At 51.4% G+C, this 24,408-nt stretch overlaps 1 protein-coding gene across 2 annotated transcripts in view; it reads right to left on the minus strand.

Moving 5' to 3' along the window:
• LOC119964480 (vitamin D3 hydroxylase-associated protein) overlaps positions 1 to 24,132 on the minus strand; it is an 80,164-nt gene extending 56,032 nt beyond the window's left edge. The window contains exons 1-2 of one of the 2 annotated variants that reach the window (XM_038794029.1): positions 23,875 to 24,132; positions 2,586 to 2,699 (exon numbers count right to left, since the gene is read on the minus strand). In XM_038794029.1, the coding sequence (XP_038649957.1) occupies positions 2,586 to 2,699; positions 23,875 to 24,090 (330 nt within the window). In that variant the 5' untranslated portion in view covers positions 24,091 to 24,132. The remainder of the gene's footprint in view (positions 1 to 2,585; positions 2,700 to 23,874) is intronic. The other variant, XM_038794028.1, reaches the window with a different exon arrangement.
• Between the last annotated feature and the right edge of the window lie 276 nt (positions 24,133 to 24,408).

Genomic DNA, 24,408 nt, shown 5'->3' on the forward strand with positions numbered 1-24,408 from the left:
GATTAGAGATAGTCAACATGGGCGAAATTCACCGAAGACCTTCGTGACGCCCTTGACCGGCGGGCAAAAACGGCGCTGGTGACTCCGGCGTCGGGGCCCATTTATAAGCCCTAAATCTCCGGTCCCGAAGGGCCAGCAGCGGAGTGACGCTGTACGCGTCAGTTTCACCCGCTGCGGAAGTGGCGCGTCGGTTGACATCGGGCGACATCATCAACGCTGCCCGGCGTTGGAGGGGGGTAGGGGAGGGAGGGCAGTAGGGGAGGGGGAAAGGGAGGGGGGGATGGGGGGGAGGGGGGTAGGGGAGGGGGGTAGGGGAGGGGGGAGGGAGGGGAGGGGGAGGGGGTAGGGGAGGGGGGTAGGGGTAGGGGGCAGCGGCGTGCAGAGGGGGGTGCGACGGTGCGTTGGCCCCGGGCATCCATTGGATGGGGCATCAGCAGATCTTCCTCAAGGCTCCCCTTCCTCCCAGCTGCCTTGTCTTTGTTTGAGAGAGAGAGCGAGAGAGGGAGATTGTGGGGACAGACAGAGAGAGAGAGAGAGACAGAGAGAGGGAGTCCCGTCCGTCCTCTGGCTGAGAGCAGGGCTTTGGTGAGTATATTGCAATCTGCCTAAACCCAGGAATATTGCCTGGTTAGAATGAAGAGGGAAATGCTGGGATCCCGGGGTGGGAGATGTGTCTGGATTTGTCTATTTCTGCTTCAGCCTCTGCGATTTCAGGTCAGTTTCACAACAACAGGAAAAACGCGGGGAGAGAGAGGGAAAAACTTTTGGCAAAGTTTCTGGGTTCTGCCTTTATAATTCACAGCGCAGAACCCTTCCGGGCAGGTGAATAAAAAAGCTTAAAAAAACAATGGCATCCCACCGGCGCCAGCCGTTTTCCGAGGCGGCCGGCAGTATTTGAAGAACGCCGTTTTATGACCGGTGGGTGAATCTTTAACATGGCGGGAGCGGCAATATCGGCGCCGCCGGCCGATTCTCCGACCCTGCGTGGGGTTGGAGAATTTCACCCCATGGTTTTGTGAAGGGTAGGTCATGCCTCACAAACCTCATTGAGTTCTTCGAGAAGGTGACCAAACAGGTGGATGACGGTAAAGCAGTTGAAGTGTATATGGATTTCAGTAAAGCGTTTGATAAGGTTCCCCACGGTAGGCGATTGCAGAAAATACAGAGGCATGGGATTCAGGGTGATTTAGCAGTTTGGATCAGAAATTGGCTAGCTGATAGAAGACAAAGGGTGGTGGTTGATCGGGAAATGTTCTGACTGGTGTCCAGTTACTAGTGGTGTACCACAAGGATCTGTTTTGAGGCCGCTGCTGTTTGTCATTTTATAAATGACCTGGAGGACGGCGTAGAAGGATGGGTGAGTAAATTTGCAGATGACACTAAAGTCGGTGGAGTTGTGGACAGTGCAGAAGGATGTTACAAGTTACAGAGAGACATAGATAAGCTGCAGAGCTGGGCTGACAGGTGGCAAATGGTGTTTAATGCAGAAAAGTGTGAGGTGATTCATTTTGGAAGGAATAACAGGAAGACAGAGTACTGGGCTAATGGCAAGATTCTTGGTAGTGTGGACGAGCAGAGAGATCTCGGTGTCCATGTCCATAGATCCCTGAAAGTTGCCACCCAGGTTGAGAGGGTTGTGAAGAAGGCATACGGTGTGTTAGCTTTTATTGGTAAAGGAATTGAGTTTCGGAGCCATGAGGTCATGTTGCAGTTGTATAAAACTCTGGTGCAGCTGCATTTGGAGTATTGCGTGCAGTTCTGGTCGCCGCATTATAGGAAGGATGTGGAAGCATTGGAAAGGGTACAGAGGGGATTTACAAGGATGTTGCCTGGTATGGAGGGAAGACCTTACGAGGAAAGGCTGAAGGACTTGAGGCTGTTTTCGTTAGAGAGAAGAAGGTTAAGAGGTGACTTAATTGAGGCATACAAAATGATCAGAGGTTTAGATAGGGTGGACATTGAGAGCCTTTTTCCTCGGATGGTGATGTCCAGCACGAGGGGACATAGCTTTAAATTGAGGGGAGATAGATATAGGACAGATGTCAGAGGTAGATTCTTTACTCAGAGAGTAGTAAGGGCGTGGAATGCCCTGCCTGCAACAGTAGTGGACTCGCCAACACTAAACGCATTCAAATGGTCATTGGATAGACATATGGACGAGAAGGGAATAGTGTAGAGGGACTTTAGAGTGGTTTCACAGGGCGGCGCAACATCAAGGGCCAAAGGGCCTGTACTGCGCTGTAATGTTCTATGTTCTATATTCTATAGTGTGGAGTCTGAATCATTAAATGATTTCAAGGACATAGATATATTTCTTATTTTAAAAACCGGTTAAAGGGATATGGGGAACAGGTAGGAAGGCGGATTTGAGACCAGGAAGCGATCAGCCATGTTCTGATTGAATGGCAAAGCAGGCTCGAAGGGCTGAATTGCCCACATCTGCTCCTAATTCCTCTCCTTACAATCTGTTCAACAACAGCGGAACAGAGGAGTACTCCAGATTCAATGTGTAGCGATTACTGTACTGAATAGGATCTCTAACCATGTGGTAGCATGGCTAGCCATTTGAAATGACATTTTCATACCTTCTCCATGTAAGCATGCAACACACCATCGGGAGAAAGAGAATCTTCCTGCAATTGTTCATGTAGTTCCAGGAGAGATAGCGATAGAATAGATTCAGTGTCTCCAGATCTGCCCTGAGAAGAGAAAATTTTAGTTACATTTTGAATTCAAGTATCAGAAACAGTATTCAAGTTTGATGTTAATTAAATAAAAACGTGCTTGAAAAATGTGACAGGGTTCCAGGTTCAATTCCTGACCGGTGCTGAATTATCTCATTTCAATTAGGACGTTATAGCTCAATGTAGTACAGTAAACAATATAGTACAATAAAATATATAGCATAAAGAACCCTGGAGCTAGGGAGCGGAAAATAAACATAGAAACATATGAATTAGGAGCAGGAGTAGGCCACTCGGCCCCTCGAGCCTGCTGCACTATTTAACACGATCATGGTTGATCTGATTGTAACCTCAACTCCACATTCCCGTCTACCACCAATAACGTTTTATCTCCTTGTTTAGCAAGACTCAATATAGCTCTTCCTTCAAAAATATTCAAAGACTCGACTTCCAGTGACTATGGAGGAGTAGGTCTCACATTTGGTGGCTCCCGCTCTGGTCGGACTTTTGGACCTTTCCCCCTGACTTTTTTTGGTTTTAAACGGAAAATTTGTTGGTGGAGGCAGCTGGCACTGTTTCCTCGCATTGGTTTATGGAAAAAAGGATCAGAAGTGTGCGAAAGGGCAGAAACAAGAAGCCAGTAGCGAGCTGTGTTGAAGTTGTAACGGGAGATAGTATGGCCGAGGGACGGCCCCTGGGGTGGCAGCGCAGCGATCAACGGACCCAGTAATGCAGGCCATTCAGGATGGCTTTGCATGACAGAAGCGGGAATGCCTGGACCCGATCAAAGAATCAACTGATCGCCTGGAGAGCAGACTAGACACCCAGGACCGGGCGATTCAGAAAGTGGAGAAGGTGCTGCTTGAACAAGAGGAGCACCTAACAGCAGTGGAGCTGGAGGTGGGGATGCTTCGAGAACAGCAAAAAAGGCTCTTGGAGAAGGTGGAGGACCTTGAGAACCAGTCCCGCCGGCAGAACCTAAGAATTGCCGGGCTCCCGGAGGGAGCAGATGCTGGAGCATACTTGGCAAGTATGTTCGAAACTGCTGGGGGAGGGGGCATTCCCCCGACCGCTGGCAGTGGACAGGGCATATCGGGCGTTGCCAGGAAGCCGCGGGCGGGGGACCCTCCGAGGGCGATGGTGGTGAGATTCCGCAGGTTCCTGGACAGGGAATATATTCTGCGGTGGGCCAAGCGCACGCGGAGTTGTAAGTGGGATAACAGAATCCTGTGGGTGTATCAGGACCTGAGCGTGGAGGTGGCGAGGAAGAGGGCAGGCTTCAACCAAGTCAAGGCAATTTTCTTTCAGAAGCAGGTGAAGTTTGGGCTGCTGTACCCAGCACGTCTGTGGGTTATGCATTAAATTCAACATCATTATTTTGAGTCGCCCAATGAGGCACTGGACTTTGCAAAAAGAAAAGGACTGGTGGGAGTTTGAGAACTTTTGGACTCAGTGACAATATGTTGGCCTATCTTGGACCCTTTTTCCTTTTCTGTTTTTCTGAGTGTTTTTGTTTGTTTTTCTTTTCTCCCCCTTATTTTTTTGGTGGGGTTTGTGTTGTTTTTTTCTCTGTTGTTAAATTGACTATGCCTTCTCGTATTGTTTTGTGTCAGTCTTTTTTGGAGCTCTGTTTAGGGGAAGAGTAAAGGGGAGGGGGGGGGGGGGGGGGAGTTCTATTTTCCATTCGGTTTTTGGTTCTTTATCAGGGTAGATGTTGGCAAGGTTACTTTTGTGTTTTATCTTGTGTATTTATACTGTTGTGCACTTTGGTGGGATGGAGACGTGCCTGTCTGAGTTTCGGTGGGTGGTGCTTTTGTTTTTTGTGTTTTCTTGCTGCGGGGTGTTTGTTTGGGGATTGTTGGATGAGGGAATTTGTTTACAGGAGCGGGGGGGAGGGGAGCGAGGGAACAATGGGTGGGAGACTTCTTGGCGCCAGAGGCGGGGGTCACCAAGCTAGCTGGGTGAGCTAGCTCACAGAAGCACAGTGTGTATATGCTTAGTTTATTAGCTGGGTTGGGATTTAGAGTAGTGTTGTTGGGGGGTGTGCTCTGCTGACGTGGGAGGGATTTCGATGGAAGGTCACTGAGGGGGTCGGGGGGTGGGGGCCACCACGGGGGAGGTGCGGCGCATGGGCTAGAGGCGGGCCCAAGAAAGGAGATGGCGGTCAGGCTGGGGAGGGGGGGGGGGCACCTTGCCCCCCCCCAACTAGGCTGGTCACCTGGAATGTATGGGTGCTAAATGGGCCGGTAAAGAGGGCACGTGTGTTTGCGCACCTGAGGAGACTGAAGGCGGACGTTGTGATGCTGCAGGAGACTACATCTTAAAGTAGTGGATCAGGTCACGTTGAGAAAAGGCTGGGTTAGTCCGGTTTTCCACTCGGGGCTGGGTTCAAAGACAAGGGGGGCTGCGATTCTGATTAACAATCGGGTGGCATTTGAGGTGGGGAGGATAGTCTCGGATGTGGGTGGTCGATATATCATGGTTAGTGGCAAGCTGCAGGGTATGAAGGTAGTGCTGGTCAACGTATACGCGCCAAATTGGAACGATGGGGATTTTATAAAGAGGGTTCTGGGGAAGATTCCGGACCTCGTTTCGCACAGGCTGATTATGGGTGGGGATTTCAACACGGTTATTGATCCAGACCTGGACTGGTCATGCTCGAGAACGGGCAAGGTGCCAGAAATGGCAAAGGAGCTGAAGGGGTCATGGAGCAGATGGAGGCAGGGTGGATCCATGGAGATTTAGGCAGCCAGGGGCCAAGGAATTTTCTTTTTTCTCCCACGTATACCAGGTGTATTCCTGGATAGATTTCTTTGTTGTGAGCAAGGCCCTGTTGGTGGGGGTGGTGGACACGGGGTATTCGGCGAATACGATCTCGGACTATGCTCCGCACTGGGTGGACCTGCAGGTCAGTATAGACTGCAAGCAGCGCCCGCCACGTAGGTTGGATGTGGGACGAATCAGTGTGCGAGAGGCTGAGGAAGTGCATGCTGAACTACCTGCAGGCAAATGATACGGGGGAGGTCTCAGCAGCGGTGGTCTGGGAAGCACTGAAAGCAGTGATGAGAGGAGAGCTGATCTCGATCAGGGCTCAGAGGGACAGGACGGATAGGGCAGAAATGGACCGACTGGTAAAACAGATTCTACGAGTGGATAGGAGGTATGCGGAGGCTCCAGAGGAAGGGCTGTTAAGGGAACGCCGGAGGCTGCAGGCAGAATTTGGTTTATTAACCACCGGGAGGGCAGTGGAACAGCTCAGAAAGGTGAAGGGGGCGATCTACGAGCACAGGTAGAAGGCCAGTAGGATGCTTGCACAGCAGCTCAGAAAGAGGGAGGCAGATAGGGAAATAGGGAAAGTTGTTGATGGGGATGGGAACTTAGTTGGGGACTCGGCGGGGGTGAGCAAGAACTTTCGGGACTTTTATAGCAGGTTGTACAGGTTGGAACCCCCTGCGGGGCCGGAGGGGATGAGGGGTGGAGGGCCGGAGGGGATGAGGCACTTTTTGGATGGGCTGACTTTCCCGCAGGTGGATGGGGAGCTGGTAGAAGCGCTGGGGCCCTGATCGGGTTGGAGGAGATAGTGGAGGGTTTGAAGGCCATGCAGTCGGGTAAGGCCCCGGGACCGGATGGGTACCCAGTCAAGTTCTATAAAAAGTTCTCTGGAATATTGGGGCTGATGTTGTTGAAGGTCTTTAACGAGGCCAAGGCAAGAGGGGTTTTAACCCCAGTCAATGTCACAGGCCAGGATCTCGCTCATTCTGAAAAGGGACAAGTATCCGGAGCTGTATGGTTCTTTTAGGCCAATATCCTTGCTGAACGTGGATGCCAAATTCTGGCTTCTAGGATTGAAGACTGTCTACCGGACGTTATAGGGGAGAACTAGACAGGGTTCGTTAAGGGAAGGCAGCTGGTGGCCAATGTAAGAAGGTTGCTAAATGTGATCATGATGCCCCCGGAAGGTAGGGAAGTTGAAGTGGTGGTTGCGATGGACGCGGAAAAAGCCTTCGAGCGGGTTGAGTGGGATTACTCATGGGAGGTGCTGGAGCGGTTCGGGTTTGAAAAGGGCTTTGTTGACTGGGTTAGGTTGCTGTACCGGGCTCCGGTGGCTAGTGTACGGACAAACGGGACGATTTCGGACTATTTGAAGCTACACTGGGGGACGGGACAGGGATGTCCCCTCTCCCCACTACTGTCTGCGCTGGTAATAGAGCCGCTGGTAATTGCTCTGAGGGCCTCAAGGGGTTGGAAGGGGTTGGTCTGGAGGGCGCGGGGGGTGAGGGCACAGAGTCTCGCTGTATGTGGATAGCTTACTGTTGTATGTCTCAGACCCAATGGAGGGGATGGGGGAAATTATGGGAATTCGGCTGGTTTTTGGGGTACAAGCTTAATATGAGGAAGAGCGAGTTGTTTGTGGTTCAGGTGAGAGGTCAGGAGAGGCGATTGGGGGAACTGCCGTTTAGAGTGGTAGGGGACAGTTTTAGATACTTGGGTATTCAGGTGGCGAGGGATTAGGACCGGCTACATAAATTGAACCTGGCTCGATTGGTGGATCAGATGAAGGAGGACTTCGGAGATGGGATGCGCTCCTGTTGTCTCCGGCGGGTAGGGTGCAGTCAGTAAAAATGACGGTCCTCCCGAAGTTCCTATTCTTTTTCCAGTGCCTCCCCATCTTCATCCCGCGGTCCTTTTTTAAGCAGATCAATAAGATTATCGTGGGCTTTGTGTGGGGGGTAAGCCCCCGCGGGTGAAGCGGGCAATGCTCGAGCGGAGTCGGGGGGATGGAGGGCTGGCGCTGCCGAGTTTCAGTAATTACTACTGTTCGGCTAATATAGCCACGGTGAGGAGGTGGCTGGTTGGGGGGAGGGGCGGCGTGGGTGAGCATGGAGGCGGCTTCTTGTCAGGGCACATGTTTGGGGGCATTGGTGATGGCACCCTTGCCATTCCCGCCGGCGTGGTACTCCACCAGTCCAGTGGTGGTGGCAGCCCTGAGTGTCTGGGGGCAGGGAAGGAGACATGTGGGAGCAGAGGGGCATCGAGGTGGTCCCCAATCTGCGACAACCATTGGTTTGCCCCGGGGAGGATGTACGCGGGGGGGGGGGGGGGGGGGGGGGGTCCAAATTTGGCGGAGAGCGGGGATTGAGAGGATGGGGGACTTGTTCTTGAAAGGTAGCTTCCCGAATATGAGGGCGTGGAGGAGAAATTTGCATTGGCTGGGGGAAATGAATTCCGATATTTACAGGTTCGGGACTTTTTGCGAAAGCAGGTACCAACCTTCTCTCTCCTGCCACTAAGGGGGATTCAGAATAGGGTGGTCTCTAGAGGATGGATAGAAGAGGGGAGTGTCTCAGACATATCCTGAGAGCTTATGGGTTCGGAGGAGATGCAAACCAAGGAGCTGAAGTGAAAGTGGGAGGAGGAGCTGGGGGGATAGAGGAGGGCCTCTGGGCGAATGCATTAGGAAGGGTCAATACTACTGCAACATGTGCCAGGCTCAGCCTGATCCAATTTAAGGTAGTTCACCGGGCTCACATGGCAGTGGCCCGGATGAGCAGATTGTTTGGAGTGGAGGACAGGTGTGCGAAATGCATGAGTGGCCAGCGAATCATGTCCATATGTTCTGGGCATGTCCAAAACTGAGGGGATTTTGACAGGGGTTTGTTAACGCCATGTCCACAGTATTAAATATGAGGGTGGCAATGAGTTTGGAGGTGGCGATTTTTGGGGTATCGCAGGACCCGGGAATCCAGGAGGAGAGAGAGGCGGATGTTCTGGCCTTTGCTTCCCTGGTAGCCCGGAGGCGCATATTGCTGGCATGGAGGGACTCAAAGCCCCCGAAATCGGAGACCTGGCTTTCAGACATGGCAGGCTTCCTCTGCCTGGAGAAAATTAAGTTCGCCATGAGAGGGTCTCTGCTGGGGTTCGCCCAGAGGTGGCAACCATTCGTCGACTTCCTCACAGAAAACTAATCATCAGCAGAAAGGGGGGAGGGAGGGGGTTAGGTTAGCATAGATTAGGGGGGTAAGAAATGGCAAGACCTGTGGGAGAGGGAGGTGGAATTTGTACTATGTTTATATTTTTATTGTAAGAAGTCTTACAACACCAGGTTAAAGTCCAACAGGTTTGTTTCAAACACGAGCTCGTGTTTGAAACAAACCTGTTGGACTTTAACCTGGTGTTGTAAGACTTCTTACTGTGCTCACCCCAGTCCAACACCGGCATCTCCACATCATATATTTTTATTGTTATGTATATTTTCGGTTTTGTTGTTGTTGAAATGCCAAAGACATAAATAACACATTTATTTTTTTTTAAATTCAAAGACTCTGCTTCCACTGCCTTTTGGAGAAGAAAGTCCCAAAGACTCATGACCCCTCAGAGAAAAATACTCATCTGTCTTAAATGAGTGACCTTTGTTTTTAAACCTTGACCCCCTCGTTCTAGGATTCTCCCACAAGAGGACACATGAACTCTGTCCAGACACTCAGGATCTTATATTTTTCATTAAAGCCGCCTCTTCCTCTTCTAAATTCCAGTGGATACAAGCCTAACCTGTCTAACCTTTCCTCAGGCAACAACCTGCCCATTCCAGGCATTAATCACATAAACCATCTCTGGACTGCCTCCAATGCATTTAGATCCTGCCTTTAATAAGGAGGCCAATACTCTGCACAGTTCTCCAGATGGTCTCATCAATGTACTGTATAACTGAAGCATAACCTTAATCTTCCGACTTTTGGTCAGAATTTCCCGTCCGTTCACTCCGGTGGGATTCTCTGGTCTCGGAGCAATTAATGGAGTTTGCACCAAATTCTACGTTCTCGCTGGCAACGGTGTTGGGATGAACTCAGATTGGAGAATTCCGGCCCATGTATTCAATTCCCCGCGGAATAAACGATAACATTTCCTAATTACTTGCTGTACTTGCATAGTTACTGTTTGCTATTCATGCAGTAGGACACCCAGAACCCTCAAAATCCCAGAGCTCTGAAATCTCTCATCTTTTAGATAATATACTTTTTTATCCTTTCTGCCAAAATGGGCAATTTAATATTCCTACATTATACTCCATTTGCCAGATCTTTGCCCACTCTCCCAAACTATCTTTTTAGCCTCATGTCCACCTGACGACTTACTTTCCAACCTATCTTTGAGTTGTCAGAAAATTTAGCAACCCTACTTTCTGTCGTTTCATCCAAGTGATGTATATAAATTGTAAAAGGTGGAGGCCCCGGCATGGATTCCTGAGGCACCCCACTCATTACAAATTGTTAACCTAAAAAATTGCCCATTGATGCCTACACTCCACTTCCTGTTAGCTAGCCCATCTTCTACCAATGCCAATTTGTCACCCCCTATACTATGAGCTTTTATTTTTCACAATAACCATGGATGAGGCATTTATCAAATGCCTTCTGCAAATCAAAGTACAGTACATCCACCATGTAGACTGGGTAGTCATGTGGATGGTGTGATGATGCAGCTACTTAAGGGGCTGTGTGGGTGTTCACCCTGGAGTGCGGGTAGAGATACAGCATATGAGCTCTGCACCCATATGCAACACCAGACCTTAATATCCAGGTGAACCTTGTGGTCTGTAGCAGACATCCTATCCAGAGGTGAGGCGTGGCCACTCTCCATTGCACACAGGGTAGCTTCAAGTTTCATACAGTCAACCAAAACGTAAGTCCACTGTGGATCTTCAGCACAGCATCACACTGGGGCTCATCCACCTTGGCCCAGATGTACATACTCTGCAGCATCAGGCCCCTAAACTGATTGAAGACCTATTCAACTGTTAAGTCGTTGGTAAGCTACCTGTAATATGCCACGAGGCTAGGTGACTCAGTACCACCAACAGTTTGTGCTCCAAGAAGAGTACACTTAGTTATGAAGCAGAAGGTCGATGAGATACCATGGATGACAACACTGGGTGTCATAGCCCCCATGGACGAGGCCAAACAGCGGGTTCAGCAGTGGTGGCTGCAGTATGAAAGATGGCACGGTCAGTGTTCACATCAATCCAGTCATTTTAAACAAGGTGCAGCTCCGACCTCATCATCCTATGAAGACATGCCCAATGCTAAGGTTTTCAGCATCTTGAATGCAAAATGTGGGTTCTGGCAAATTCCGCTCAATGAAGAATCCTCGAAACTCACTACAATCATGCCTCTGGTGGGCATTTCTTTCGCATTGCCTTTGAGACCTTAACTGGCAGTGAGGTCTTCCAATGGTGAATGGAGCAACTCTTTGCAGGCTAACCCTGCAAAATCATCATCAATAACATCCTGGTATGGGGTCGTACAATGCAAGAACGTGATGCACATCTTTGCCTCATCCTTGACAGAATCAGGACCGTACAGCTCAAACTCAACCCTGATAAATGCAGATTCAGGGTCCACCAGGTTCCATATGTGAGTCACTTACTCACAGTTGATGGGGCGATGCCAAATCCAGACAAGATAATGCCGATACGACATGTGTCCATTCCCACAGACAAACACGCTTTGCAGTGTCTCTTTGGTATGGCAAATTAATTTCTTGCTTTACAGGGAGGTCATTGGACCTCTTTGTCAGCTGCTCTACCAAGATCAATATCCCCATTGCCCAGGCCATCTTGCAACTGAATATCGAAACCAATACGAGTGGCGCCCTAATGAAGCGTCGACTCTGGGGGAAAATGTGCTGGGCATGATTTAATGACCACGTTGCGCTTAAGCGAGAGTGTGACGAGGCCCTTAAATAGTGAGAGAAGCCAGAAACAAGAATGCAGCAAGCGCTATTCTGCTCGAGATCTAACCAGATCTGCCCTAGGCGGAATCCAAATCTCGCTTTAACGGAACGAGAAACCAATAATCACCACTAAAGCCCAATCTCCAAACTATTCACAGGAGCAACTCCCTATCTATTACGGGAGCAACTCCCTATCTAACACTGCCCTCATGATCTAACCACCTCTCCGGCAAGTGGTCATGCAGGCAGCGATTAGTACTTCTTTTTAAAATCAAACAAACTTACAGAGGGACTGCTGTGGAGAACCGAGGAGGTGAGTAGCCATCTGCACTCACAGGCAAGGAGCCCGGGGGCACTGGGTATGCTTCCCTGGTGCCCAGAAGGGGTGGGGCAGCAACTGGGGGTCAAGAAGGGCCACCATGGGTGATGCGAGATTTGGAGCGAGGGGGTGGCCGCCATGGTCTCAGGCTGGCGGATCAGCCTGCCAGTTCACAAACCAATCCCTGGATTGTGTGTACCCATTATGGGAGCAACCCTGGTCCCTGGCTGCATGCCCCACCGATCACCCATTACTCCCACTGACCGCAGAGGCCTCTAGCCACGTGATGGAAGGCTGCTAATTGGGAACTGGCACAGGTAGCTAAGTGAGCACTTCACACATCCCAATTGGATTCCCGTGGGTGGGTGGGCCATGTAGCATTGGGGGTTATTGCCTAGCATTCCAATCAGACTGTGATGCATGGACATTATGCCTGAACACTGCAGGAGGCAACACCATGGATGCAGCGTCCAACATTTGAACACTCAGGGGCTGGGCCCCAGCACCAGGGACATTTCCACAGCCAGAGGGTAGGTGAGTGCATCGGGGAGGTGACCTGCACCCGACCCAGGTAATGTTACATGCGGGTCTTTGGAATGCAGAGGGTGAGGTCTGGTAAGCAGGGGGCCCCCACTGTGGCCGGAGCTCATGGGCAGTGCGTGCCGGGTTGTGGGGAGGTGGGATACTGGGGGGACTAGAGGGTCACCCCGATCTTTTGACTTGCCCGTCCGCTCCTCCACCTCAGCCTCCGGATACCCCACTGCCCAACTTACCTCTTAGGGGGTCCTTGAAATCCCCCCTTCCCCCCACTTCAAACGCAGAGCACCCCCACACCCCATCCCTGGCACAGCACCCTGGCACCTGAGCACTGTCAGCCTGACAATGTCCTGCCAGCCTGGCAGTGCCAGTGTCTGGGTTGCAGTGCCAAGGTACCCAGATGCCAGGGCACCATACTGCCCAGAGTCCAACCATCCTGGGGCCTCCAATGGCCTGACAGATCCCTGCAGGTGACATTTCACCTGTCCCACGTTAGTGTGGACCAGTGTTAACCCCGCCCTGGCGAGGTCCTTTCAGGTGGAGCCGTTAGTTTCCAAGCCAATCTGATACAGACATATTTAAATGGGCCTAATGGTTCACTTAACATTCTAATCTGGATCTCACGTGGGCGAGACTGCGTCACTGAGTCGGGCACGACAAGGCTATTACATAGTGCCCAAAGTGTTTCCTTCTGTTGTTAAGAATTCTTTAACTGTTAATTGTACGCTATTTTTTGTCATGTTAATGCATTTGGTCCTGTGTTAAAAATAAAGTTTGTTTTAATATAAAGTCACTGTTTGCCAGTGGAATGACTTCAAAGTACAAAATCGTTGGGGTTTCGCGTCCAGTTTCCTAACATGCATTGGGGTCTGGTCCAGTACTGTAACACATCAGCCGCAACAGTCTAATTCGTGTTTTTCACAAACGTGTTGCTAGCCTGTTCAATTTGTCTGTTACAGAATAGTTTACATCCAGTGACTGTTCTCGCACATTGTTGCACACAAAATTTGGCAGATTGAGTTTAATGTAGATAAGTGTGAAGTTATCCATTTTGGCCAAAAAAATAGAAAATCAAATTCTCTAAATGGAAAGCAGATTCAAAATGGTTCTGGGCAGGGGGGTCAGAGGGATGTATGTACAGCATGTATTAAAAAAGGCAAATGGAATGTTAGCATTTACTGCAGAAGGACTGAAGTTTAAAAGTAGAGAAGTGTTGTTGCAATTGTATAGGGTGTTGGTGGGACCACATCTGGAGTATTGTCCAGTTTTGGTCTCTTTATTTGAGGAAGGATGAAATGAAAAATGAATGAAATGAAAATTGCTTATTGTCACAAGTAGGCTCCAAATGAAGTTACTGTGAAAAGCCCCTAGTCGCCACATTCCGGCGCCTGTTTGGGGAGGCTGGTACGAGATGTGGTGGCATTGGAGGCAGTTCAGAGGAGGTTCACCAGATTGATTCCAGGGATGAAAAGGTTGACTTATGAGGAGAGATTAAACAGTTTGTGCTTATACTCACTGGAGTTTAGAAGGATGAGAGGGGAACTGATCGTGGTACATAAAATACTAAAAGGGATTGATAAAGTAAATGTAGATCAAACGTTCCCCCTTGTAGGGCAATCGCGAACAAGAGGGCACATATGTACGTTGAGAGGCGATAGATTTAGAACTGAGATAAGGAGGAACTACTTCTCACAAAGGCTGGTGAATTTGTGAAACTCGCTGCCACATAGTGTGGTGTAATCGGAGTCATTAAATGGTTTCAAGAAGGAAATAGATATATTTCTGATCTTAAGAAACGGTGAACAGGATATGGAGGACAGGTAGAAAGGTGATTTGAGACCCGGAAGAGATCAGTCATGATCTGATTGAATGGCGGAGCAGGCTCGAAGGGCTGAATTGCCTAGTTCTATTCCTAATTTCTATGTTCTATATGTCCACTTCGGTACCACAGGTTGTAATGGGGCGATATACACCCAGTGGCCATGTGGACAATGGGATGACGTAGCTACTTAAGGGGTCACATGTCAGTCGAGGAGTTTTCCCCGGAGCACAGCCAAAGATACAGCATGTAACAGCTGCTCAGGGTACTTCATAAACTGTTGTTCTATGTCCTTGGCTGCCAGTCATTGTTCCCCTGCACTTTTACACACCAGTTCCCCTTTATCCACAGCATGTTAATTCTTCAAAGAAAAGTTGGATAAACAGGAGTTCCCTTTCATAAAAGCAGGTAGACTCTGCCTGATTACCATGCATTTTTCTACGTCTCCTGCGATAACATATTTAATAACAGCTTCCAACACATTCCCTCTAACAGATGTTAAGCTAACTATCTTTTCTTCCTGCTATTTGTTACCCACCTGGAATCAGCACTCCATGAAGATGCTGGTGAGAACAAAATGGGGTTTGTTTGTGATGCTCTTTATGATGAATAGCAAGCTCACAACACACACAAAAGATGCTTTTTCCTTGAATATAGTGTAATTGAGAGTACCTTTAAGAAATGGGTGTTTATAAATAGGTGTGTATATAAGTATCTGCGGTGAGAGTACCTTTAAGAAATGAGTGTTTATTACTGCAGTGATGTCAGAGAGTGGGTGGAGCAGGGCTGTCTGTCAGCTTTTTTACTTTCGTTTTAGGCTGTTTGCTGCAGGGTGTCTCTTTGTTTCGTTTTCAGAGCTGGATAGCGACAGTCACAGCTAGAAATGTATGAATCGCTCTCTGTAATCTAAAGACTGTAAATCAATCCTGGTGATTTAAAAATAATAACAGTAATTACTTTAACCTGATGTGCTTCTGGTAAAAAGGTGTTTTAAGTCTTATGGATGTTAAAAGGAAAGCTTAAAGGATTACTTAGTGTTGTATTCTTTGGGGGTTATATTTGAATTAATGGTTGCTAAGATGTTCACGGTATGTTTTAAAAAGGTTAACTTGAGTTTGGGCAGCACGGTAGCACAATGGATAGCACTGTGGCTTCACAGCACCAGGGTCCCAGGTTCGATTCCCCGCTGGGTCACTGTCTGCACGTTCTCCCTGTGTCTGCGTGGGTTTCCTCCAGGTGCTCCGGTTTCCTCCCACAGTCCAAAGACGGGCAGGTTAGGTGGATTGGCCATGATAAATTGCCCTTAGTGACCAAAAAGGTTAGGAGGGGTTATTGGGTTACAGGGATAGGGTGGAAGTAAGGGCTTAAGTGGGTCGGTGCGGATTCGATGGGCCAAATGGCCTCCTTCTGCACTGTATATTCTATGAGTTCATAGAATAAACATTGTTTTGCTTTAAAAAATACTTTTCATTTCTGCTGTACCACACCTGTAGAGTGGGCCGTGTGCTCCCCATCCCACAATCTATTAAGAGTTGTGGGTCAGGTGAACTCCATGATAAGCTTTGGGGCTCTCTAAACCCTGGCCCATAACAATAGTGGCTCTTTGTTTCAAAACTATCATCGCTCGCTCCTGAAAACTAAACCATAGTCAATCACATATGTCCGAACAAACCACTGGCCAATCTTCCTTTCCTCTCTAAAGTTCAAGGGACTACTCTAATCCTACACGCCCCAAAAAGGATCGGCGAGTAAAATCATCAGCTCAAAGACAGGGCCCTCGGCCCAGTTGACTCCAATGGACAGTCTGAGCAAGAAGTCAGTGTGATTTTCCAGGGTCAGGTGAAAACAGTGAATAACGCAAAGCGGTGTCAGATCCGTCCTCAAATTATGCCCAGAGAATGAGCACGAGTGTTGTTTTGTACCATTTGTAATGGCCATTTTGAACTGTCTGTTTCGTTGCCTGAGATAGTGCTCTCCCATCCCGTGGAGGTGAACAACAAATCCGGTACCAGGTCAAATCTGGTCAATGTGCTGCTTCAGGACGTTTCCATCCGGACTTTCTTCCCTCCACCCAACGATTGCGACTCCATGAGGAATGTAGAATTGGTGAATTAGAGTCAGAGGGCACGATTGAACGTCAGTGTCGTGCCCGGCTCGGTGACGCGACGGGGCAGCTAGATCTCGCAAAAGGCCCGTCGTGAGATTTGCGACGCTCGGAACGCCTTGCAAAATCTCATTAGATGAGGGGGCAGCACGGTAGCATGGTGGTTAGCATAAATGCTTCACAGCTCCAGGGTCTCAGGTTCGATTCCCGGCTGGGTCACTGTCTGTGTGGAGTCTGCACGTCCTCCCTGTGTGTGCGTGGGTTTCCTCCGGGTGCTCCGGTTTCCTCCCACAGTCCAAAGATGTGCGGGTTAGGTGGATTGGCCATGCTAAATTGCCCGTAGTGTCCTAAAAAGTAAGGTTAGGGGGGGGGAGTTGTTGGGTTACTGGTATAGGGTGGATACGTGGGTTTGAGTAGGGTGATCATTGCTCGGCACAACATCGAGGGCTGAAGGGCCTGTTCTGTGCTGTACTGTTCTATGTTCTATGTTCTATGACTGTGTTGAAAGAACCTCAAAAGAGTGCAACATGAAGTATGTAGATGATGCGACCATCAATTCACTCAGAGACACGAGTTGAAGTAAACTGTGGCTTTAATCGGCTTACAACTGAGCCTGCCTGCGACTATGCTGAACTGAAGGCGGACTCACAGGACCGCAGCACTTATACTTCCTGAAGGGGGTGAAGCAGAGGGCGGAGCCCTGTACATGCTCCTCATCTCCCCCTGTGGGCAGAGCCGTGCAACGGCTCACAGATGGAGCCCACAGGGACACAGTAATGTACAGTGTGAATTATAGTGGTTACACATTGACCACATTCACCCCCTGTTTAAAAAATCAAGTTGGGCGGAGGTAACGTGTCTACAAGTTCAGTCGGTCCGGCGCCCAAATCGTGCGTAGCGACCGACGAAGTACCGGTGTTGCAGCCGTCTCAGATGGCTGTGGATGTTCGGTGCGGATCCAGGGGTGGACTCCGGGGATGGTTCTTCCAGAGCTTCATTCCTGTGAACCGGTGTGTAGGGCGGAAGGGAAGCAAATAGGTGCAGGGCGCAGGGCATGGGACGTCGGGTGGGGTGTAGTGTGGGAGATACATCGGCGGTAGTGATAGTAGAGCCCGCGGGTGCCAGGTCCCGGAGTGAAACGGTGTCGGCCATCGGGGTGTTCAACGAACATATAGTGGGGGTTCGAGTGCAGGAGTTGGACCCTCTCTACCAAGGGGTCGTACTTATGTGTCCGAACATGTTTTCGGAGGAGGACAGGGCCCAGTGTCCTCAACCAGGGCGGAAGCGAGACCCCCGTAGTAGTTCCCCTAGGGAAGGCAAATAGGCGATCATGAGGAGTCAGATTTGTGGCCGTACAAAGGAGGGAGCTAATAGCATGGAGCGCATCCTGCCAGTGGGAGGTCGGGAGATTCCTGGACCGTAGGGTCAGTAGAATAGTCGCGTTCTCCCTCTCCACCTGCCCATTACTCCTGGGGTTATAGCTGGTAGTCCTGCTCGAGGCAATGCCCTTACTGAGCAGGCACTGACGCAGCTCGTCACTCATGAAGGACGAACTCCTGTCGCTGTGGACATAGTTAGGGAAACCGAACAGGGTGAAGACACGGCGCAGGGCTCTGATGACTGTATGGGAGGTCATATCGGGGCATGGGATGACAAACGGGAAACGGGAGAACTCGTCTATAATATTGAGAAAGTAGATGTTACGGTTGTTCGAAGGGAGGAGCCCTTTGAAATCAATACACAGGCGTTCAAAGGGCCGGGATGCCTTTACCAGGTGGGCCTTGTCTGGTCTATAGAAGTGCGGTTTACACTCCGCGCAGATCGGGCAATTCCTGGTGACGGCTTTAACCTCCTCGGTGGAGAAGGGCAGGTTGCAGGCCTTGATGTAGTGGGCAAGCCGGGTGACCCCCGGATGGCAGAGGTCATTGTGGATAGCCTGTAGTCGGTCGTCTTGCGTGCTGGCGCATGTGCCGCGGGACAGGGCATCTGGGGGCTCATTGAGCTTCCCAGGATGATATACTATATCGTAATTATAGGTGGAGAGTTCAATCCTTCACCGCAAGATTTTGTCATTCTTGATTTTGCCCCACTGCGAGTTGTCAAACATAAAGGCAACCGATCTCTGGTCGGTGATGAGGGTAAACCTCCTACCAGCGAGGTAGTGCCTCCAGTGCCGTACGGCTTCCACAAAGGCTTGGGCTTCCTTTTTGACTGAGGAGTGTCAAAGTTCCGAAGCAGAGAGGGTTCGGGAAAAGAACGCTACTGGCCTGCCTGCCTGGTTCAGAGTGGCAGCGAGAGCAACTTCTGAGGCGTCGCTCTCCACCTGGAATGGGACGGTCTCATCTACCGCCCGCATGGCGGCTTTGGCAATATCCGCCTTGATGCAGTTGAAAGCCTGACGAGCCTCGGCTGACAGTGGGAAGAGTGTGGCCTTAAATAGTGGGCGGGCTTTGTCCGCATACTGGGGGACCCACTGGGCGTAGTATGAAAGAAATCCGAAGCACCTCTTGAGGGCCTTGGGAGAGTGAGGGAGAGGGAGTTGTAAGAGGGGGCGCATACGGTCAGGGTTGGGTCCTAGGACCCTGTTTTCCACGACGTAGCCGAGGATGGCTAGTCTGCTAGTGCGGAAAACGCATTTCTCTTTATCATAGGTGAGATTGAGTTTTTGGGCGGTTTGGAGAAATCGGGAGGTTGGCGTTGTGGTCCTGCTGGTCATGGCCGCAGATGGTGACGTTATCCAAGTACGGAAAAGTGGCCCGCAGCCCGTACTGGTCCACCATTCTGTCCATTGCTCGTTGGAACACTGAAACCCCGTTCGTGACGCCAAAGGGAACCAGGAGGAAATGCCTCGAACGCCGTGTAATGGCGGTCCTCCGGGCGGATTGCGAGCTGGTGGTATGCAGACTTCAGATCCACCGTGGAGAATATGCGGTACTGGGCGATCTGATTTACCATGTCTGCAATCCGGGGGTGGGGGTACGCATCAAGGTGCATGAACCGGTTAATGGTCTGGCTGTAATCAACTGCCATCCGGAGCTTTTCCCCGGTTTTGACGACCACCACCTGTGCTCTCCAGGGGCATATTACTGGCCTCTATGACTCCTTCACGCAAAAGACGCCGGACTTCGGTTCTGCAGGTATACCCTGTCCTGCAGGCTATACCTCCTGCTGCGAGTGGCCACTGGTTTGCAGTTGGCGGTGAGGTTAGTGAAGAGTGGAGGGGGGTCGATTTTCAGAGTTGCTAGACTACATACAGTGAGTGGGGGAAGGGGTCCGCCAAAGCTGAGTGTTAGGCTCCTGAGGTTGCACTGGAAATCCAGTTCTAGGAGGGGGGCGCAGAGGTCTGGGAGCACATACAATTGGAAATTGGTGTAGTCGGCGCCCTGTATTGTTCGCGTCGCAGTAGTGCGCCCCTGTATTTGAACTGAGTGCAACCCCGAGGCAAGGGAGATTGTTTGCTGTGTCGGGAATATCAGGAGCGAGCAGCGCCTTACCAGATCTGGGTGAATGAAGCTCTCAGTGCTCCCAGAGTCGAACAGGCACGGTGTCTCATATCCGTTGATCTGGACGGACATCATGGAGCTCTTGAGGTGCTTTGGCCGCGACTGATCCAAAGTGACTGCACTGAGCTGCGGGTAGTCGGTGGCGTGGTCAGCGGTGCTGGAGCGGCCCCGTGATGACTGTCCGCGGAGGTCGTAATCTTCGAGTGGCGTAGCGGGTGAAGGCCAAGATGGTGGCCCCTGTTGATCGCACGTGGCGGGCGGCAAGGAAGATGGCGTCCAAGATGGCAGCCCCCATGGATCACACGTGGCGAGGAAGATGGCGCCCAAGATGGCGGCCCCCATGAATCGCACATGGCCGGCAGCATGGGGGAGGATTGCCAAGATGGCGGCCCCCGTGAGTCGCACATGTTGTGCGGAGGTGGAGTCGGCAGACACGCTGCCACATTGCAGGGTCTGTGGGCCTGGGAGTCGGAGGAGCAAGTGTTCAGGTTAGGGTTCGAGTTTTTAGCTTTGGCCAGGCAGACCTTAGCAAAGTGCCCTTTCCGCCCACAGCTGCTGCAGGTCGCGTTGCGAGCCGGGCACTGCTGCCGAGGGTGTTGGGGCTGGCCGCAAAAGTGGCACTATAGCCCTCCGTGGCGGGTGGGTGGCCGCACGGCGCAGAGCTGGGGCAGTCTCTGGTCGGGGGTCCACAATGGGGTCGCGTGATCGGCCGGTCCTCCATGTCCTGGGCCCCTTTCTCGAGAAGACGCTGCCGCACATAATTGGACGGACCCCTGCAACATACACGTCTCGGACGGCGAGTTCCATGTGCTGGGCGGCTGTCACGGTCTGGAAGTTACAGTCGCGTGCTAGGGCTTTAAGGTCGCGCAGATAGTCTTATAGCGACTCCCCAGGGCGCTGGCGGCGAGTTGTAAAGATGTGTCACGCATAGACTTTATTCATGGGCCGCACGTACAGGCGGTCGAGTATCGCGGGGGCCTCAGTATAAGAGTCAGTTACATCAAGATGAGTAGAAATACGATGGCTCACGCGTGCGTGGAGAAGACTGAGTTTCTGTTCTTCTGTAACAGAGGAGGTAGTCGACACAGCCAGGTAGGCCTTGAAGCACCGAAGCCAATGCAAAAAAAATTCCTTTGCCTCTGCGGCCTGTGGATAGAGTTCCAGTCGGTCAGGTTTGAGGGCTGATTCCATAGTAGTTTTTAAGTCGATTAAATTGATGCGACCATCAATTCACTCAGAGACACGAGTTGAAGCAAACTGTGTCTTTAATCGGCTTACAACTGAGCCTGCCTGCGACTATGCTGAACTGAAGGCAGACTCGCAGGACCACAGCTTCCTGAAGGGGGTGGAGCCAAGGGTGGAGCCCTGTACATGCTCCTCATCTCCCCCTGTGGGCAGAGCCGTGCAACGGCTCACAGATGGAGCCCACCGGGACACAGTAATGTACAGTGTGAATTATAGTGGTTACACATTCACCACAGTAGAAATCGTGAATAGGATTGCACTGCGTGTGATGGCTGCTCAAAAGTGTTTGTATTTTCTTTCAGATATTTTACAAATAAAGTATATTTTTGCAAAAATAAATGAGCAGGATGCCATAGTGAAAGGTTAGAATAATAGTAATAATCTTTATTGTTGTCACAAGTAGGCTTACATTAACACTGCACTGAAGTTACTGTGAAAATCCCCGAACCACAACATTCCGGCGCCTGTTCGGGTACACAGAGGGAGAATTCAGGATGTCCAATTCACCTAACAGCACATCTTTCGGGACTTGTGGGAGGAAACCGGAGCACCCGGAGGAAACCCATGCAGCCAACGGGAGTATGTGCCGACTACGCACAGACAGTGACCCAAGCCGGGTACCGAATCGTGGCGCTGTGAAGCAACAGTGCACCATGCCACCCAGGGAACTCCCCTTCTGCACATGTACACACACAGGCAGACGGACAAGACACGACAAAACACACAGACAGAGGCGAGGCTGCCAGCACAGGCTGCAGAGCCGATCCGCAAGTGGGCATAATCCAGGCCCTGTTATTCTACATACAGGAATTCGACCGGCAGGACCTTAACCCTCATTCTGACGGACCACATTTTAAGTCATCAGTAATATTCTTCGCCCTTAAACCGAATTTGGACATGAGATTAGGCTGAAGTAGCAAAACACCGGTGTAAGCAGTACAGAGCAGTCAGTAGAGTTCGCGCGGTAAATGTGTGATTACTGTAGAAATGGGCTCCGGCCCGTTTTACGCCTCCGCCCAACTATTAATCCGCCCAGTTTATACTGCCAATGGCTGCACTGGGCTGCTGAGTTGTTGTCACCCACTTACACCGAGAGCACAAAGTCCAGCTCGAGCCCAGAAACCCTGCAACAATCAGGTGGAAGCGCCTGTCAGTCACCCAGCCAGTCAGTCACTCACCCAGCCACCCAGTCAGTCACTCACCCAGCCACCCAGTCAGTCACTCACCTAGCCAGCCAGCCACTCACCCAGCCAGTCAGTCACCCACCCAGCCAGCCAGTCACTCACCCAGCCAGCCAGTCACTCACCCAGCCAGCCAGTCACACACCCAGCCAGTCACTCACACAGCCAGCTAGTCAGTCACCCAGCCAGCCATTCACCCAGCCAGCCAGTCAGTCACCCAGCCAGCCATTCACCCAGCCAGCTAGTCACTCACCCAGCCAGCCAGTCAGTCACCCAGCCAGTCAGTCACTCACCCAGCCAGCTAGTCACTCACCCAGCCAGCCAGTCACTCACCCAGCCAGCCAGTCACTCACCCACCCAGTCAGTCACTCACCCAGCCAGCCAGCCACTCACCCAGCCAGTCAGTCACCCACCCAGCCAGCCAGTCACTCACCCAGCCAGCCAGTCACTCACCCAGCCAGCCATTCACCCAGCCAGTCAGTCACTCACCCAGCCAGTCATTCACCCAGCCAGCCAGCTAGTCACTCACCCAGCCAGCCAGTCAGTCACCCAGCCAGTCAGTCACTCACCCAGCCAGCTAGTCACTCACCCAGCCAGCCAGTCACTCGCCCAGCCAGTCAGTCACTCACCCAGCCAGTCAGCCACTCACCCAGCCAGTCAGTCAGTCACCCAGCCAGTCAGTCACCCAGCCAGCCAGTCACTCACCCAGCCAGTCAGTCAGTCACCCAGCCAGTTACTCACCCAGCCAGCCACCCAGTCAGTCACTCACCCAGCCTGTCAGTCACTCGCCCAGCCAGTCAGTCACCCAGCCAGTCAGTCACTCACCCAGCCTGTCAGCCACTCACCCAGCCAGTCAGTCACCCAGCCAGCCAGCCACTCACCCAGTCAGTCACCCAGCCAGCCACTCACCCAGTCAGTCACCCAGCCAGTCACTCACCCAGCCAGTCAGTCACTCACCCAGCCAGTCAGTCAGTCACCCAGCCAGCCAGTCAGTCACCCAGCCAGCCAGTCAGTCACCCAGCCAGCCAGTCAGCCACTCACCCAGCCAGCCAGCCAGTCATTCACCCAGCCAGCCAGTCAGCCACTCACCCAGCCAGTCAGCCACTCACCCAGCCAGTCAGCCACTCACCCAGCCAGCCAGTCTGTCAACCAACCAGCCAGTCAGCCACTCACCCAGCCAGTCAGTCAGTCACCCAGCCAGTCAGTCAGTCAGTCACCAGCCAGTCAGTCACCCAGCCAGTCAGTCAGCCAGCCACTCACCCAGCCAGCCAGCCAGTCTGTCACCCAGCCAGCCAGCCAGTCTGTCACCCAGCCAGTCAGCCAGTCTGTCACCCAGCCAGTCAGCCACTCACCCAGCCAGTCAGTCAGTCACCCAGCCAGTCAGTCAGCCAGCCACTCACCCAGTCAGTCAGTCTTGTCACCCAGCCAGCCAGCCAGTCAGTCACCCAGCCAGTTAGTCAGTCAGTCTTGTCACCCAGCCAGCCAGCCAGCCAGTCTGTCACCCAGCCAGTCAGTCAAAGGGACTCAGAAAGTGTCAATAGAATCAGAGAAATCTGCTGCAGGATTATAGCAACACATCTGCTCCCATTTTTCCATTCACTGATTGAAGACTCGCAACGTACCAACCAATACGATATGTAGCAGCGGTTTCCCAGAGTTTTCTGTTTTAATTATCCTTAACGTGTTTTCTTGGTTTAATCTCTACAGTGAACGCGGGTAACCCAAGCACTTCCCAGATACATCTGGACTCACCGACTCTTTAAACACCAGCACGGCTCTTTCCATCGCACTCAACGCTTGCTTCCTGTTTGCGCCACCTTTTTCTATCTCCGCAAGACAGCGCTTTCTTTCCATCCATCTCAACAGTTTAAACAATACGACCGTGCTGCAGATTAAACCAGCGACTGCTTGATAGATCTGGGGCTTGAGAGCAAATTCATTCCCCAGCCAAGAAAACACATCAGCCATTATCGCTCTCCCACCGGCTCAGCTCACAAACACGCGCGAGAATGTGAAACGTCCGCCCTCCGGCAGGACTACTCTTAAATCCAGACATGGATTCCTGCAGGAGGCGGATCCTGAGATCCATAGGGCAATGCAAATCTTCCCATCCGATGAAAATCGTTGTGGAAAAGGCAATGTAAGAAACAACAGAGGGTCGTGAAACCCGCCCATTCCATCACGCGAACCCACCTCCCATCCATTGACTCCGTCCGCACCTCCCGCTGCCTTGGGAAAGCGGGTAGCATAATCAAAGACCCCTCCCACCCGGTTTATCTTTTTTTC

The sequence above is a fragment of the Scyliorhinus canicula genome, chromosome 4 (assembly GCF_902713615.1).
Source record: "Scyliorhinus canicula chromosome 4, sScyCan1.1, whole genome shotgun sequence".
Lineage (NCBI taxonomy): Eukaryota > Metazoa > Chordata > Chondrichthyes > Carcharhiniformes > Scyliorhinidae > Scyliorhinus > Scyliorhinus canicula.